The following is an 18,356-nucleotide window of genomic DNA, read 5'->3' as shown; positions in this document are numbered from 1 at the left end:
GTGAAACAGAGCGGGATGCGCTAGAGATGTGATCCCTACAGTCGAGAAATAAGTCCTTTCCCGCCTCGTCTGCTTCAGGCGTCTCTAACTTCAAAACGAGAAACGCACCGAAGTTCCCGCTTACGCATTTTCTTATTTCACAAATTCCCCCCAACATATGCATTTGTTGGATGAAAATTAAAAATTCCACGCCTTTTCTCTGTCAGATTTGGGATGAAATCACCCATGGGTTTACCCTAAGCGAGGTCGAGGGAAAGCGTGTACACATGCGCAGAGGCTTTGAAAATTTTTCATTTATGCAGTGGGTGCATGAGAATTTATTTTATTTTAATTTATACATAGTTTCACAGGTGCAGTAGTTATTTATACGAACACGTTCCGCTAGAAGTCTGGGAAGGCCGAACGGTAACATCTAGCTAAGAAGCTATCAGCATAACATTGAGGATTAAACTTCGTCATAAAGTACGAATTCCCGGAAAGGAAGACCTGACATTCATGAACAAGGATTTTGTAATGCCGGAAGCTCTACAATTCAATAGTTTTCCTTATAGGCATGTTGTTTTTGTGATTGTTTTTTGTTTCCTACCAAAGGCCTGTGCGGAGAATACTCTAAAGGTCACAATAGTGCGGAAGCCGACATCGAACGTACGAGCTGTGTAGAAAAATGGTAGTAAACATCCGGGAAAGCTTTGTAGCTGATGTCGCTCTTTTATTGTCAGTGAACATACGTTAATGTCAGAGATAATACAATATAAAAGAAGGGACCGGGGCTAGCTTCTGCCTGTTTGCTTTTTCTTTGCTCTAGCAAAATACGGAATGTTACGCACAACTGCTTTATGCGCAATGTGCATCTTTGTGTGCGGACAAGTTGCGAAGATACCCATCGAGAATGATCCTGAATATGAAAGATACCAGCACGCATACGTGGTATGTTTCCAGTTCTTGCACCGTGTAGGGGTCACATGAGACCACTACATAGGTGCTGTGTGGCTCATGTAGTGGAGTTATCTTAGTCCTTCAAATTTCTGAAGTTCTTTGACCCTAGTTTTTAGTTTTTTTTATATAACATCGTGATAACACGTTCACAAAATGTTCGTTGAAATATTCGGGAAGATTTCATCTTTTTCACAACAGGGACCCCATGTGCGGTTTCTAGCCGACCATTGATGAACTAAGCTTTTTTTATTATTCAACTTCACTGTTTGCCTATCAGAAGCGTGCCTGGATGCAATGTGAGGCACTTCATCAGGCATGGTTAGTTCTCCGAGAGAAACGTTAAAACTTGGTCTTATATGAGTAATACCATGAGCGTGTGATATAGAGAAATTAGATAATTATAAAAATGTTTTTCAACAAATTCTGGCGAAGACAATATCTTGAAATTTTAGTTTGTTCATTGGACGTAACCAAGTTTTTATGGGATTATTTACTATTGTAGTTGAAGTTATGGCGAATTGGTCGTTGTTTGTCAGGGCAAGTATTAGGCTAACGACCCACACTGAACACACGTTTTCTATACGGGATCATACGCGACTAAAATAGAATTTTGAAGTTTCAAAAAGCATATTACCGATTGCTATGTTGTTAAAATTATACGCCACATCAAATCACTATTTACCAAGTAGCTGATCATCCACTTATATATAAGTTGGCAGAGCAAAGCAAAGAATTCTACACTTTTTAAATAAATTTTCTTTCAGCTACGTGTCAGCTACTCGTGCTATTGGTCTCGAGATCGACCCTGAGGAGGTGCTACTGTCGCGCAATCCTCGTTATCAAAGCGGGGGCAGAAGCATGGCCGCCCCATAGCATCTCCACGTTCGCGCGCATGGCGGTGTGAATTCTTGCGTTTATTTTGTCCCATAGTACCGGTTAGAAAACAACTTTAGCGGAAAATGGTGCGATACTGTTCAGTGCTACGGCGAAGATCGAATCGTATTACCAGCGTACGGCCCAAAATATAAAGAATCGCTTGTGTGGATGCGTCGCCTGCGCTAGGCTGACATAAGGAAGCATGGATCACCACAACTGAGGCCTGTTTCCGGGTGAACTGCACCATATATGTTAAATATTGGTTTAGTTTCAAAAGACATGTATTGGTTCACCAGCGTAGAAATTAAACAAAACAAGGAATTCCAACCTGCATATTTGCATGATACTGGTATTGTGGGTTGTAGAATCGCAGATTCTATGCATTTTCTTTTCGTAACTTAGAGTTTTTGCTGTAATATAAATATTTCACATGAAGTAGAGTTAGGCTGTGTTGGAAACTACCGTAATATTGTTAACTTGTATGAGTAAGGAAGTTCTGCTGTAGCCAGTGTTTCCATTTACTGTGCCAAAGGTATGGGTAAGTGTTTCAGAGTCGGAGTAATGTGTTTACGCTGCGATCAGAGGAGAGTGCCCCTTCAAGTTACGATCCGCAATCTGTTCGTTGTCAGGACAACTGAAACAAGTGAAACAGGCACTTAGCCAGGGGAGGGGGGGGGGGGGGGAGGGAGGGGGCCGAAATCTTCGATTTTGTTGGGACCTCCTCTCCCCCTCCCCCTCATACAGCATTTTGTCATGGGCGGCCTCCCCCCTCCCCCCCCCTTCCCCCGAGACAAAATCTTGGTTACGTGCCTGAAGTGAAACAAACTGTTCTAATATATCTGCCGCAAGTGTACAACACGAGTGTAACCGAGCAACGCAACAGCGTGCGTGTAATTAGATGCTCTTCTCCATAGTGTGGGTTCACCCGCTTCAATTTTCTCGGGAAGGCCGGCGGATGTCATGAGGCTAATATTATAAATTTCTGGCTATATCATCTTCTATCCAAACGTAGTAGGCTCTGCAACTCCGACAAACGAGCCGCACCACGACACAGTCAGCATCGGCCGGAGCAACACACTTCTACTAATGACAGTTAGCGACTTTCACGCGACTTTCCGATAACCCTCCGCCCTAACCTAATGCATGTCGGGACTGGGCAGTTCATCGATTAACTTTCAGATTTATCGAGTGCTTCTTTAATTGCGATCTTTTTTGTAGTTTATTTGGAGTCGTGTGCTGGAGGAATTCAGGGAAAGAAGGAAACATTGCCTTCTTTAATATTTCTGACGTCTTTATTTTTTGGGGGGAGTCTGCCATATGTAAAAAGCCAGAAACTGTAAACCATATTTTCTAGTCCGCTGGGACGGAGTGTTTCACTAAGACGTTCTGCAGCCTACTTTAATAAATGCGTTGGTCTATATCGGCTATCGGCTTTTGGCATCCGTTCGCTTACGACAGACAACGAAGCGGGCGTGCCCTAAGACTTGTTGACGTTGTTGAGTCTCCACAGTTTGTGGAAATCTAGGATGGCGGTACGACACGGCGGCGTAAATGCTCGACCGGTCCGAAACTACTTCATCGAAAGTGTCTGTTGTTTACGATAAGTTTTTAAGTCGCAGAGTGATTCACCAGATTGGCTGCCTGTGCTAGACAAACTTGTTCATCTAAACGCTTATTAGCGCTCGGTACTCCGGACAGTGAGCGGCCGGTGCGTGTGAAACGCGCGTTAATTGATCGACACTGTGTAGTTTGTCGTCCGTGCCCAACAAAATTAAATTAAACTAGTAATCTGTTTTCTTGCCTCTTTTTCTTTTCAGTTTCGTGATGATAAGGAAAAACTTTTTATAAAGTATTCTACTTATAATCCTTTGCCTGGGGCGGATTGCTTTTGGAACACTGTGTCATGCGTGAACGGCACATATGTGCTTCACCTTCGGCTGCGAATCAATGGAAAAACGTAATGCTCACTTCATCACTCTTAAAGTCACCGACAACCTAATAACAACAGGACGTGACCAGCGGTCACAGCTTTCGTCCCTTCACGTCATTCGTTCCTCATAAAACGCACTCGGTGATGTTTCAATTCTACCGACTGTCCAGAGGTGGCGAGATAGTTGCGACTGGCCACGTCCATCACGTTCTTAGGTTGTCAGTGGCCTAAAACGGCCTACCGATGCTCGTATATCTAAAGTTTGCTTACAAATACTCTTGTATTGCGCAGTACTGGATTCGACACCCCACTCCAGTTTGAAACCAGCAAAGGACACACCAAGCCGAATATAATCTTGCATAAACTCACACCAAGTATGTATACACTTACGCATATTATATTCACGTGGGAAACATCGCCCTCTCTGATAAGGAACGCGATCACACGTTAGCATGGCACCCTGCGGTCGCTAAGATTGTAGTTGCCGTGAACGTGCCCGATCAATGCCGTGCCTCATTCTGTTTTGCGGTTTGAGGGTCACATGCAAAGATATTTTCCAGACCGCCTTTTAAACTATATTCCAAATCTCTTTATAAACGTCTCCATCTCCTGTATTACTTAACCGCTGTGAGTATTAAAAAAAGGTGTGACCTAGTCGTACGAATTCTGCTGGGGCACTAAGCGTTTTAATACAAGATGCTACAACGACAAAGAGGCTTTTGTGCCGAATTTCTCACTAAGTATGCAAAAAGCGAATTAATTCATCTTGCCGATCAAGTTTTTTTTTATAATTTAGGTGGTTAATGAACGGACGGCTGCCGAGAAGCAGGCTACACACTCCGCTGCTAAAAATATAATCTGATTATTAAAAAAAAATTGCATTTGAGGGATAATTTATTAAGTGGGGCCTAGAGAAAATTAACAAAAAGAATTCAAGAGTCACACGAGCCGACATTCTGACCAACACATCACAAGTATGCTGAGCCATGCGTTCGTTACGAAGTACAGGAAATAATACGGCTTGTGTTACGTTTTAACGCGACTACTGAATCAGCACATGAACACGCAGCACGTCATGTAAAGTCGGGTCTTTGACTGTGATGTTCGCGCTCAGGCATGTTTTTTCCAGGGCTGGTAATAAAGTATTATTGAGGATTTGAGCGAAGCTGTCGTACCAGCTTCGTTTGATTTATCTGCACCTCCTGCGCCGGTGCGGAAAAGTGTAGGGCGGTTTACTTCCTGTCGTATTTCAATACACATGCCGCAAGTACACTGGCCTACACTTTTAGAGCGCAGCTCTTAGGGGCCCGTTCCCGGCTTGAGCGGCGTCGGCGTCGGCGTCGGCGTAACCAAGGTCACCCCAAGGTCACGCGACCCCCCAGGTCACCCCAAGGTCACGTGACCCCTCCCCAGGGTCACGTGACCCCCAAGGTCACGTGACAGCCGAAGTCACGTGACCCCCCCCCCCCCCGAGGTCACGTGACCATCCCCCAGGGTCACGTGACCCCCTGCCGAAGCCACGTGACCTCCCGATGACGTCATCGTCACTGATGACGTGACCGGCATCCGCAACGTCATCGTCATCGTCACTGATGACGTCGTTGGTGACGTCACTGATGACTTCACCGGCATCCGCATCGTCATCGTCATTATCACTGATGACGTCATCAGTGACGTCACTGATAACCTCACCGGCATCCGCATCGCCATCGTCATCATCACTGATGACGTCGTCAGTGACGTCATTGATGACGTCACCGGCATCCGCATCGTCATCGTCATCATCACGGATGACGTCATCAGTGACGTCACTGATGACGTCACTGACATCCGCATCGTCATCGTCATCATCGCTGATGACGTCATCGGAGTCCGCATCGTCATCGTCACTGATGACATCATCGGCATCGTCACGTGACCCCCAAGGTCACGTGACCCCCAAGGTCACGTGACCCCCCAAGGTCACTTCACCCCCCCCCCCCAGTACCCTTCCCTCCTCCTCCTCAAGAGCTGCGCTCCTGGGAGTTGTAAACCGCTTTCACTTTTTTTCTACACCCGTCCAAGGAGGTGCAAGTAAATCAAATGGAGCTAGTGTAATTGTTTATTTTTTTATGCTCTGCAAATTTACACAGCATACACGCCTTGTACCCACCTCACATAATGTCGTGCGCCGGCAATCACCATGCTGGTGGTGGAGTCGACGGCCGTTGGCAGCGAGAGCCATGGTAAACTCCGTCGCGTTGGGCTGAGGCAATGGAGCTTTTCCGTGAAGCGTTCTGCGCATGCTCGAGCGCCGATGCCAAGCGGCGGAAGTCGAAACGAAAAATCGAGGAAATTCGGAATGAACCTTTGGATAAGCGAGTAGAACAGGTAATTGCAGCATATATATAATTGGGTTACACAAAAAAAGAAAGTGGACGGAAAGAAAAACACCACGTTTGGGTGGACGCTAGGGATTTCCCTCTTTAAAATCGCGTTCGACACGCGACGCAGCTCAGAGATCGAAGCAACTGGTAGCGTAGCTCCCATTAGCGATTGGTAGCGCAAGTAGGTCACTTCCTCGATTTTTAGATCGTGCAGCCACCGCCTGGTGCCGTCGGTATTTCGAAAAGGTTCATTGCTACGAATCGCGAAGATCGTTTTATTGACATGCCCCGCGACAGAGTAGCCGTCAAGTTAGAAAAAGTATAAGTGGCAGAGAAGAGATGCGGATGCGCGTTATGAAGTTCGCGGAACGCATTTCGTAGCAGCAAGTGACGACACTTTTCTAACGTTGCCTATGTTCGCGCACGTCTTTGCATCGGCTTTTCCCGATCGTGACGTGGATGCACTGTGCTTTTCGTTTCATCACGCTGTTTCCACGCTTTGAGCGCACCGTCGGTGTGGCGGCGACCCCCGAGTGCACGCTCGCCGAGACGCCAACACCGGGACATAGGGTTGTGCCATCCGCGGCACGGTGGACTAGAGTTATTTACCAGTACTTCGCGAAATCGTAAACACTTCACTACGAGAGGATTTTAGAGCCCCTGGTAAAATAATTTTGGGACGCGTAATGAAGCTTGTCTTGCCGACACGACAGCCCTTCGCGACAAAACGTCGTCGGTGACATGCAGGGTGTCGAACCGGAACCGAACCGAACCGAAAACCGGAACAGAACCGTTATTTTTAGCCGAACCGGAACTGAACCGAACCGAAATTTTCGCCGCCATCTTGGAACTGAACCGGAACCGAACCGAAAAAAAATATAACGGTAACCGGTTCAAAACGGTTCAAGGTAATTTATTTTTTATTTTTTGTTAGTAGCACGAAATGAACGAATAGGAATAAAAAATTGGCGGCTGTATTTCTATCTATTGCTCAAAATTGTCATATACAGAAGGCAACGTATGGTAAATTGGGTTTCCGTGGCGCTTTTGTATCGGCACTATGGTTAACCATGTGTCACGTAGTCACTTGACGCCATAGTGTCAATACATATTGCCAAGTAATGCCACGTGACCTCATGACGTCACATGACTCACTGCGTCAACTCGATTTAATTCGAGGAAGTCACTAGATCTGTTAACCTTGTTGACAGCGTGATGTTACATGACATCGCGATTTTGCACCGAGAGTCACGTGACGCCATGACGTAAGCGATTTTTATAACCACGAGTCGAGTGCTCGGGTTCTTGACAGTCAGCATCGTCAAACATTCGGGTAACGGCTCATGTCAACTAAATATCATAAAAGCCCAACTCTAAAAATGTCTAAAGCACAGCCCAAGCTTTTGCTTTCCAAACCCTAGCCGCCTAGGGCATGACTATGATGAACACTGACGGTATATAATTAGCGTCAGATCACTTGGCCGCTTGTTCAGATTGCGAGTTGAGGAGGAGAGCGACAGCTGTCTCTTTCCTTTATTTTTTCTGCATCTGCTATTGCGCGGAGGGGAAAACTAATGAACGTTTTCGCAAGCTATCAACGTCAGGGGTTACTTCTTAACAGTATTTACTGAAAGTACAAAAGAATAGGGCTGGGCAATTGATCGATTAACCTACCGATTAATCGATTAATGCTTTAATCGCGATTAAATTTTTTAACTGGTTAATCGGTAAAATTTAGACGAACCAAAAAACTCTAAATTGAACCCTTCCATCAAAGTCAAATTTGGGGGTTTTACGTGCCAAACCAACGACGGGCATCTGGCACGCCCCAGCGGAGGACTGAGGATTAATTTCGACCACCTGGGGATCTTTTGACGTGCAACCGAAAGCTCGGTTACACGGCGCCTTCTCCGCAATAAGCCTCCGTCAAACCCTTCCATAACGCAGACGTGGACGAGTACGCCTGTACGAAGGGCGAACTTTAGGTCAAATTTTAGAATAAGGTAAACTGTATAGAGGCGATATATTTTTAGCATCAGATTTAGTGCAGAGGTTACGCAAGTCCCCGGCCATTTCAATGTCGTTCGAGTGTCTGTTTAGTGCAGTAGAGACTATTGTGAACAATGAAAGGAAGTCGCTCTTTCTAGAGAATATCAACGAACATCTTTGCCTCACGCAGCAAAAGTAATATTTTGTGAAAGATATCTGATAGTGATCTTGATTAATTAATAATCCAAGTTGTGCATTGCACCGTTTATCACAGATTCAGCAAAAAAAAAAGACTTCTTTTAATATTTTTTAATGAAATAAACGAGACCGATTAATCGATTAATTAATCGATTAAAGGGTGGCGATTAATCGGGTTAAAACTTTTAATCGACGCCCAGCCCTACAAAAGAATGTTGCAAGACCAATTGTACATCATTGAGGGACCCAAACATTTTTTCGTTGTTGCTGAACTGCATCCGAAAGATGTCCCCGAGAATAGATGTATTGAAATGACTAGATGAGACTTACTAATATGACATTACATAGAAGTACATGTGTGTGCGGAAGGAATACCTAAAAAAAATAAGATTTTAATGACCTCAGAGGGACAGCCGAACGTTGGCAGTCGCTGTAAGTCTCACACGAGCGTCGTTCTCAAGTTATTGCCCAAGTTTCGACCCCCTCTGTATTTTGCTTAAAGAAGCTATAAAAAGATTTCTATACATCACTAAATTGTACTCAGGATCACCCCCTATAGCGTTAATAACTGATTGAACTTGGCTTTGGTCTTTTTTCAAGGCAATGGCAGTCGCCAAAAAATTCGAGAAATATGAGCATCGTTCATTCCCTCAACTCGGAGCCAGAAGCGGCCACGTGGCCTGGTGCCTGTCTTATGCCGCCAACGTTGATCATACCCCCGCACTGGGGTCGGAAAGAAAGAAAACGCGTGCTGAGCTCCAGGCATTGTTAGAATTCGGCTATTCTCATCACCGTAGTGGTTGGACACGAGCCACTACCCAAGTGTCCGCCGAAGCATTGCTTGTTACGAGCCGATGTACAATGCTCACGCAGTTCTCCTGTCCAATCCTTGAGCCGCGCTCAACTGTCGACAGGCGGGTGTGGTTGATCCCACAATTACGACATCAATCTTTGCGAAGGCAAGACTAAAAGAAATGGTCTCATTTTAGCCTCGCAGTTTCACCGCGACAAAGAAGTTTCTAAATCAGTGGCGGCCTGTGCGAGTATACTTGGGTCACACCAGGACCAGTACGCCTCGGAAAAGTCATGAAGACTCCAACCCGATATCGTTTTATGACCCCTTTAAACTTCACGGGGTGCAAAATAAAAGCAGTGAAGGGTTGCTATTAATAAGTGACAACTAAAATTGTCGAATTAGCACACACGAACGGAGGAGGCCATTTTTCAGGAATGCTATCAGCCTCTCCACTCCGGTGAAGAAGGAAGACCAGCGAAGTAGTGGCCGGCCGCAAGTCGGCAAGCCAGAGTGGATAAGCTCGAAAGGTTGCCGCCATCTATGAGCAACGGCGGCAACCAGACAACCGGCAAGCCGGTTGTCTGGTTGCCGTCGTCACTTATAGGTGTCGGGAGCTGTCCAGAGTTTATTTTCATCATTGGTTTGCTGATGGACACGGTACTGGGGGAACTAGCCCTTTGCAGCTCCGCTGTAAAAAGAAGTGTGCGTGCGTGTGTGTGTGTGTGTGTGTGTGTGTGTGTGTGTGTGTGTGTGTGTGTGTGTGTGTGTGTGTGTGTGTGTGTGTGTGTATGTGTGTGCGCGCGTGTGTGCGTGCGTGGGGGGAGGGGGGTTAATTTTAAAAACCTACTGTGTTGTAAAGGTTCCTCTTCCCCGCATCTTTGGTGCAGACCAAAAAGCGTGACCCCGGAAACGACTTCGTGTGCAAAAACGTTCTTGCCAAAAGCACGTTTTTGTCGTTCCAGACGCTCGAGCCGTTCCTCACGACGATGCACTAAGAATAGCAATACGTGCTTTTAAAAAGCTTGACTTTCACTGAGCTTGAACCTCCTGCAGCGTGAATTTTGCACTTTCGAATTCGATTTTCTCAGCAAGAAGAAATCGCAATGACCACCAGCCTATAGTGTGATGACGTCACGTGCATACCATGTTAAACAGTTCAGCCTTATGGTGAAATGTGATGTTTGCAACACTAGCAATGGACTTCCTAATTGTAAACCTGCGCAGTACTTATAGCAGTCTCGCGGTGATATACGGCAGCCTAGAGAAATGTTAGAGCGCATGACTATTCAAGCATAGGGTTCTAAAGTGAGGGCCCAAAACAAGTGCAGGTAAAACCGAATATAACATTAGCCTCCCGAGGAAGTATTTCGTGTAGTTTCGAGCTCATGCAAGCTGATGAAATGTGATTCATACCAAGATTTTAAGAATCTTTGTCTGTCCTTCGCCCTATCTATGTAATATCATAAATTTCATTGTGTGCATTTTTACGCATCTCTTTGTGTAGTAAGGCGTTCTGTAGGGGATTGTTTAGAAAAATAACATTAATTATCTCTGTATTTTTGAACATTTCATGTATTTGACTTCCAATCTATTATTTGAGTACAGAGTACCCTGCAACCCGATGTTTCACACTGCCAATCAGCAAACAGAAAAACACTTTTTTACGCAGATTCCACAGCTCGCGTAGTTTCGAGTATCGTCCTTTCGCGTCAGTCTCAGGTGGTTAAGTGAACTTTATGAAGTAAAATTTATTGATCGTTATAAAAATATATTTAATTACTAACTGAATATTTCACAACATATATAAGTGGCCGACCACCCTAAAGCAATGCCCCCCAAATTATCTGAAAAATGTTGTGCCAATCTTTTCCAGCGTTTTTATCCTCGACACGCACGTGATATGTGATATGTGACAGCCTTACGCACAGTCCTGATTTTGAAGCTAATTTAAGTAACTGTGTGTTCCTCACACATACATTTCTCAAACATATAGAAGTTTGTTATTGCCTCTTTTATGTGGGGAACATTACTTTTATGGTGTCTGTGGGCTGGACAAAAACAAGTAAACAAGGGCGCGCGGCGGAACTATGACGTTTACGCACGCAAACCATCAGAAAGTGTCCAATTAAGTAGCTGCCATTTCGAGTAGAACATGAAATACTACTTCGTTTTACTTAACCAAAAAGTATCTTGGAGGACGCTTAAGCTTCGCCTTTAAAAGTGGAACGCAATAGCCTTAACGGGTCTCGTTTGCATCGCATTCTCATTTTCCACGAATGCGTGCCTCGCGTGGCCTAGTCAAAAGCATCTGACTCGCAACCGAACTGTCGTGGGTTCGAGTCCCCCCTAAAATTCTTAATTTTTTTCTGTAAGGCAAAGGAATTACTATAAAAAGTGTAATTATTTGAGACATACGTTGACCTTTAATTCGCATTACATGTCATGTTTTAATCACTCTCAGTTCACGCGTGATGTCACCTTTCACATGAGCATTATGGCTTGTTTGAAATTCTTGCGCGAGGGCATTTAGCTCTTATGTCATCACCCTATCGATCAATCAAGATTTTCTAGTCACGCCACCACATCGGGTTGTCTGCGACATGAGCTCCTTAACGCTATCGCGTTAAAATCATCAGTTAGCAAGGGTGATGCTCATTAACTAATTAAATTGACCCGGCATCTCGTTAAGAACAAACCTCAATAGCCAGGCTATGCCAGCTTCTCCTGTATAAGAAAATGTTCACTTGGACAAGCGCTATTTTGGGCCAGATTCGATCTGAGTGAGAAGGTGCTTATAGATTACAGTGAACAATTGCGATTACTCCTTGCTGCATGATTAGTCGCATGCATGCGGTACTGAGTGTAAACAATGTTTGGTGAGAACAACAAGCATTTTGATTGCCGCTCGGTGTTTCTATAAAAAATAATCTGAAAGGAATTATTCTAAAACGTTTGTGACATTTTGAAAATTTCATTGCTTTCAGCTTAGTTGTGTCGTCATCTTATACATATATATTGTGAAGCGTATTTTGCAAACAATATCTCGTAATATATATATATGGCCACGAGGTGTTCATTTTTTTAATTTTATCTGATGTATTTAATTCCTTGGATCAACAACACAATCACGATTTCACTTTTAGTACTGCGACACAAAGTTGAACCAATCACGGGTATTTTAGGTGACCTAACACACTTCGCGACAATATTTTATACCGTGTAAATAAATCAGCTTTAACTTTAGAATTTTACTTAAACACGAAGAAAGGACAAGAAAATACAGTATAGTTCTAAATTTCTAGCTGATCTATTTACAGGTATGTACCAACAAGCTCAATTCTTCACTCTTGTAATCAAACATTTTGATTGAGGTAAAATATGTGTTACTGGTAAACAAAGGGATGTAGAGTGGTATGAACAAGACGTTATGTGCGTTAATGTAGATTTTCTTTTACTCTTGCGTCAAAATTAATTAACTAAATTTCATATTTTGGTACCTAAAAACAAAAGTAAATTGCACGGACGATCGAAGAAGCTATATAGTTAAACGTTTCACGGCGTAAATAGTGTATATGGCCAGAACAACGTGGAAATTATATTCTCAATTTAGCGGTTCAAACCGGTTCAAACCGGTTCGAACCGGTTCGAACCGTTATTTTTTGCTTCCCGGAACTGAACCGGAACCGAACCGAAAGCCGTGAACCCGAACCGTAACCGAACCGATAAAAATTTCGGTTCGACACTCTGGTGACATGTCGAACTTGTCTAGTCATAGCGCAATCGCACCAACGCCCAAACATTTCGCACGTACTGGCTGAACGTCATCATCGTAATCTCGGAATTTTTTATAGTACAGCTGTTAAAGGCTATGTGCCCCAGGATTGCGTCCACCGGCAAAGAAATGATGACCTAACTCTGGACAGCTACCGCCATCTATGAGCGGCGGCGGCAACCAGACAACTGGTTGCCGCCGTCGCTCATAGATGGCGGCATCATTTCTTTAGAAAAAGAACGGGAACGGAACGAGCGGCGATGGTGCGCAGCAGCGCTAATGGTTCCTCAACCGCCGTGAGGCGGCTATTGCTTAAGATTCAATTGCCGTCCAGCGCTTCAGATTCTCTTGCGAAAGAAGAGCAGATCGCCGGCCTGGAAAGCCACCGTCGAGAACAGAAGCTACAGCTTCGTTGCTCTTTCTTCTTCACCAAAATAAAAAAAAAGCTAAAAGTTCTTTTCTTTTTTTTAAAGATAGAGTTAAGAAGTTAGGTGCCATTGCTGAAAATACTGGCATGTCAACGATTGTCCGGGCAGTCAACCTATGTCTTCGTAAGCGCATCCGCGCGGTATGAAGTCCACCACTGAGCGGGGCCCCGTCCTCCCCTGGTGTGACGTCACGAACGAGGCATATATATAATGCTCTTTAATATTAATGTTAATTGAGCCAGGTACTATTGAAGTTTTCAGGTTAGCGCGTCTCCGTAAGGCGCAGATTATTAGAGAATTTATATATTGGGTTATTCTTCTTTTGGTCTCGCAATTTAATGTCCCAATTACCGATTGCAGATGACACCAAACCTGCCAAATTCCCCTTAATGTATTTAGACGCGACAGAAGACTGTTTCGTTCTTCGAGTTCCCCATATCAAAAACGGTGAGTACAATCAGTGCATAGTAAAGTGAAGCGTATGTCTCTCATTTCTAAATATTGAAATTGATTTTAACGTGAAAAGAAAAGCACGCAAAAGCTCGGTTGGCACGTCTTTTGGTGGCTTCCCACTGAGCACTGAAGGAAGTACTAAAGATTGATTGGGTCATTTTTTTTAAACATTGCCAAAGTCAACAGCGCATTTTCATCGTGCAAATTTTGTATGCTTCAAAAGCAATCTTCGATTCCAATAGAAGTCTTTCAAGCCAAACGTGACGTAACAAAATTAATGTTTCTATATAAGTTTTGTTGTTAAATACAATGACCAAACATTTTCTAATACCACCCTCGAGACAATAAAATATCTTGCCGATTGATTTTCTAGCTGAAATTAATGAGAGGAACCGTGAAATATTATGAGTTCAATCTTCGTGGTGCAGCTTGACACTGGCATTAAAACAAGCGTCTCAGAAAAGCTTTATTTTCGTGTTCGTAAAAAATTAACGCACTGCCTTTTTTTTTTTTCCGGAATGCCATTAATCGTGAGGCCTGCAGAGTCATACGGCAGCAGGTCCTGCGCCAGTAGCGCCGTGATACTCACTTCGACCTACAACATGGCGTTTAACAATGGCTCCATACCACTTAGCGGGAAGCGACATACAATTGGGTCAAAACGCTACGTCAGCGTTATGTTCAGTATTCTGTTTCTATGTGGGGATTTATAAGCTATCCAGGGACTGCTATGTCAAGTCTGTTAGCCGCAGTCATGTTTTTAGCAATGAGCGTAATGAAATAGTCATAATTCGAAACTGACAAAGAACTTGACTTTAGGCTAACGAAGCCCGGTAACTATTTAATGTAGACGAATTAGTTCACTATTTTCGGGTGTAAGGGTGCTCGTTTACCTCCCAGCAGTGTTTGTGTAAGTATAATCATTGTGATGTGTTGAAAAAAATACTTCAGTAGGTGATGCATATATTTTATTTAAAAGGAAAAACGTTGTAGAGATGGTAACACCGATTATAATATTTCAGCTGACCAGAATTCAACGCATATTACATTTTCAGAAATTAAAGGTATTTGTGTCATTCGATATGTGTAAATGGTTGTGTGTTTCCACAATGAATAAATCACGGCTAGCCTGGACTCATGCAATCCAAAACTTGCGCTTTTTGATTGTATGGATACTTTTTAAAATACGTAGACGCTCGAGAGTTGAGCATAAAGAGTTTCAGTAGATCGTTCCAACACCTCCGATAACGATACGATGCGTGCGCAAGGGCGTCGGCGGAGTGTCGAGTATCGCTATCGGAGTCATGAGAACAATCCAAGTAAAGTTCTTATAAAAAGGCGTTTAATGTCCCAATACTCTTTAATGCAAGCGTTCTGAAAACGGAAGCCATATATGGGCCTTTCTCGGAAAACCACAGATGAAGCTGCTGCACACGCAGTCAAACAGCAATTTTCTAAATTTACTGCTGCTCTCCTTCCCCATGAGTCATTTTCAAATTATATTTTAACTAACTTCTTTTTTTGCGTGTAACGAGGCTCGTTACACGCAAAGTCTTGCGGTGTAACGAGCCTCGTTAATTTTGCTGAAGCCGCTCAAGTAGTCAGACACTGTTAGAAGGGCGTAGAATCAACAATTTCAACGCGAAAAAGAGCACGGGGACTCTCACCGGCGCCGAAAACAACGCAATTTAATGGTTTGTTTATGGACGACGTCCAGCTTCTTGCCCACCGTCCACCGCGCATGCGCGGCGCCGGTGGCGTCCGCTATGGGCGCTCCGGTTTGTTTATAAACATGAGTTGGTGTATACGTGGGCAAGGAAGCAGCCGGACACGAAGAGTCCCGAAACCCAAGTGAGCTTTGTTAACAGCTCCCGCGCCGAAGGCAATATCACGCGCTAGATTCGCACATGCGCCTTGGGCACGTCACGAGGCATGCCGCATCATAAATATCGAGTCAGGCTACATCCCCCTTTCTGAGAGAGAAAGACCATTACACAAATTACCATTACACGCTTGAAACGAGAGGAAGTGAGGTTCTCAAACACTTTAACCACCTCGCTGACGAAAAGCTCGACCGAGTCGATTTGGTGGCCTTGGTTCACTTTCGTAGTCGTCGCCAGGGACGCTCGAGAAAGGGTGTCCGCCGTTGCCAAGAGCTTGCCCGGAACATGGAGCACCCGGTACTGGTACTGCACGAGCTTATCTATGTCTATAAAATTACCGCTTTAAAAAAAAATAAAAAAAACCCTTTAGATTTGGCCAAGAAATTTTAGCGTGAAAAAAGCCCTTAAAAAAACCATTCAAGCGTAGTCCTCCTCCTTTCTTCTGCCTTGGCGATGACATTTATGGCTATAAACATTTAGAGGATTCCCAAGTTACGTTACCATAGCATTTAATATTGACATTCATGAGAAACGTTTTGCGGCTCTTGAGAACGCATTCTCGCAAAATATCACACACAGGGCCCGCAAGTAACGCATCCAAGTACACTATTCTCGCAGTTTGCTTCTTTTCATTACGATGACTTTGGATAGGTTGAACTACATGTACTAGGCAGGGATATCAGCGGTCTTTCTGTTATTTTAACTTCTATTTTTCCGTGCCAGGCGACCTTCTCATTTTAAAGAAAATGTTACGCAGTGCTCGGTCATAATGTTCTCGGTTCTATAGGATGTTTGACCGATACCCGAACCCTCATTCCCGGTGAAAATAAATAGAGACGTAGTCGGCATTAAGCGTGCTGGTCATATGCCACTAAATAAGCGTAGCTTATTTAGTGGCATATGACTACCACTAAATAATGAGTGCCACTAAATAAGCGTAGCTTATTTAGTGGCCCTAATTTCTTCTATGAAGGTATCTGCATGAAAGCGATTTCGGTGTACCCATAGCGACCTTAACCGAAGAGCATCGTTAGTTAACAAAGCAAATATTAAAACTTTTACCAGACGCCATAATAGAGAGTTAGGCACTTATTTAAACGTCGGCCGTAGCCAATTTTAGAACATAATGACTCTTGAGTTTTGTTAAGTTTCAGATTAAAACGTTTTGTTCCAGTCGAGTTTGATGATATTATTATGATGACTCAATATTATTTAAAAAAAAGTATTTTCTGTTCTTGCAGGTTGTATTTTATTTATTCGAGAAGCAAATGCAACTTGCGAAGATTGCCATCGAAATTGCGAAGGCATTTACGAAAACAACTGTAATATGACTCTAGCAGAATCTCCATATAAAAGCACCTGTCACACAGAAGGTTGAAACTGCCTGATATGTTGAAACTGCCCCATATGTATAAGCTGGAGTCTTCATGTGTTTGTACGCAGTTATAAAGAAATAAAAAATTGAGTCCTTTATATATCATAGAAGAATTGTCCCCTTTATTTCTGATCTAAAATATGCGTTTTCTATGTCTTTGAGTGCTACCTGCAAACCAACCGAGGCCCCGGCATGCAAACCGAACCCCTGCTTACGTCATCTTTCTCGCGCGAGGAGATGCAGTCACTGACGGCGTTATAAATGTAATATTTCATTTTGAAGTGAAGGTCTACACACATTTGAATACACAAGAGGTTCGAAAGCCTTGCAAGTTCAAAATCGTTGTTTTCAATAGTCAGATTTTTTATTGGCATATATTGTTTTGCAGTGAAGTATTGAAGTGCTTTATAATATATAATGATAAAATTGTTCAAATGCGTTAGTGTGGCTGCTTTTAGAACCTCAATCTTTAATGTGCGCGACTTAAATCTCAAAAATATAGAAAACTTGCAAAGCCACAGCCGTGAAAAAAACAACCTTATTTCTTAATAAGGTATTTATTAAGAAAATAAAATAAAATATTTATAAAATATTTTATTTTATATCTGGCATTCCAGTTGTTTGTTTAGTGCTCGTACTATGTGCTTTTTACTATTCAAATAATATACTGCTGACCAGCACGAAATGCACGTTACAATGCACTTTCAAACGCACATCTCAAGAGATTTAAACATACGTGTTGCGAGGTTCTTTGGGGTTAATAATTGACAAGATACAACGTCCTTCGTTTTTCTTAATACATGTATTTACAAAAGAAATCATAGAGTTCATATGCTTATACTAAAAGAAATAGGAAAACTTAGTTTAAAAAAATGCAAGGAAGGAAAACGCAACTGTCACCATGTCTTTGAGTCACCATGCGCAGCAGCGGGTCTTGTGTCTGGGGCTGTCGTTGTCGGCCGACGGTTGTGGCAGGCAGTCAGGAGCGGGAGCGGTTGGCTTCCTTCGATGACCCGAGTCACCGCACCAAGTGCTCGCGCAGTAGGAAGCCGGGTAGCGTAGGCTTCTATGCGCTGCCCTCGTTGGAACAGGCTGCCGGTCAGACAGTAGGAGCGAACCCCGATTGCCCTGGTCGATGGTGTCGTTCCAACCCAGCACGCTCTCCCGGCCAGTCCTTTGGACGCTCTGCGTGCACGCACTACCAATCTCCTCTCTTCTTCGTCATCTTCCTTCTTCCTCTCAGCCGATCCATGGTTGACTTGCACTTCTTCATTTGCACACTGAGTAACATCATCACAATATGTTATGATGAACATCTTACGTTCACCATATTATGTCTTTTATGCCAAGTTTC

The 18,356-nt window shown here is 43.7% G+C and overlaps 1 protein-coding gene across 1 annotated transcript; it reads left to right on the top strand.

Moving 5' to 3' along the window:
• Positions 1–816: 816 nt before the first annotated feature.
• LOC120847902 lies at positions 817–17,005 on the top strand. The gene is made up of 5 exons (XM_040219839.1): positions 817–927; positions 3,630–3,769; positions 4,034–4,116; positions 13,652–13,738; positions 16,869–17,005. Exons 1-5 carry the CDS (start codon positions 817–819, stop codon positions 17,003–17,005), a joined length of 558 nt encoding a protein of 185 aa, XP_040075773.1.
• Positions 17,006–18,356: the final 1,351 nt, after the last annotated feature.

The sequence above is a fragment of the Ixodes scapularis genome, unplaced genomic scaffold (assembly GCF_016920785.2).
Source record: "Ixodes scapularis isolate PalLabHiFi unplaced genomic scaffold, ASM1692078v2 PGA_scaffold5__190_contigs__length_132052651, whole genome shotgun sequence".
Lineage (NCBI taxonomy): Eukaryota > Metazoa > Arthropoda > Arachnida > Ixodida > Ixodidae > Ixodes > Ixodes scapularis.
Note: the sequence above shows the minus strand (reverse complement) of the source record. Positions and strands in the feature narration are given on the sequence as shown.

Coding starts and splice junctions, on each gene's coding strand:
- LOC120847902 (XM_040219839.1), top strand. CDS start 817: ATGTTACGCACAACTGCTTTATGCGCAATGTGCATCTTTGTGTGCGGA. Junction 4,117..13,651: donor CTTGCATAAACTCACACCAA/GTATGTATACAC, acceptor TACCGATTGCAG/ATGACACCAAACCTGCCAAA. Junction 13,739..16,868: donor AGTTCCCCATATCAAAAACG/GTGAGTACAATC, acceptor CTGTTCTTGCAG/GTTGTATTTTATTTATTCGA.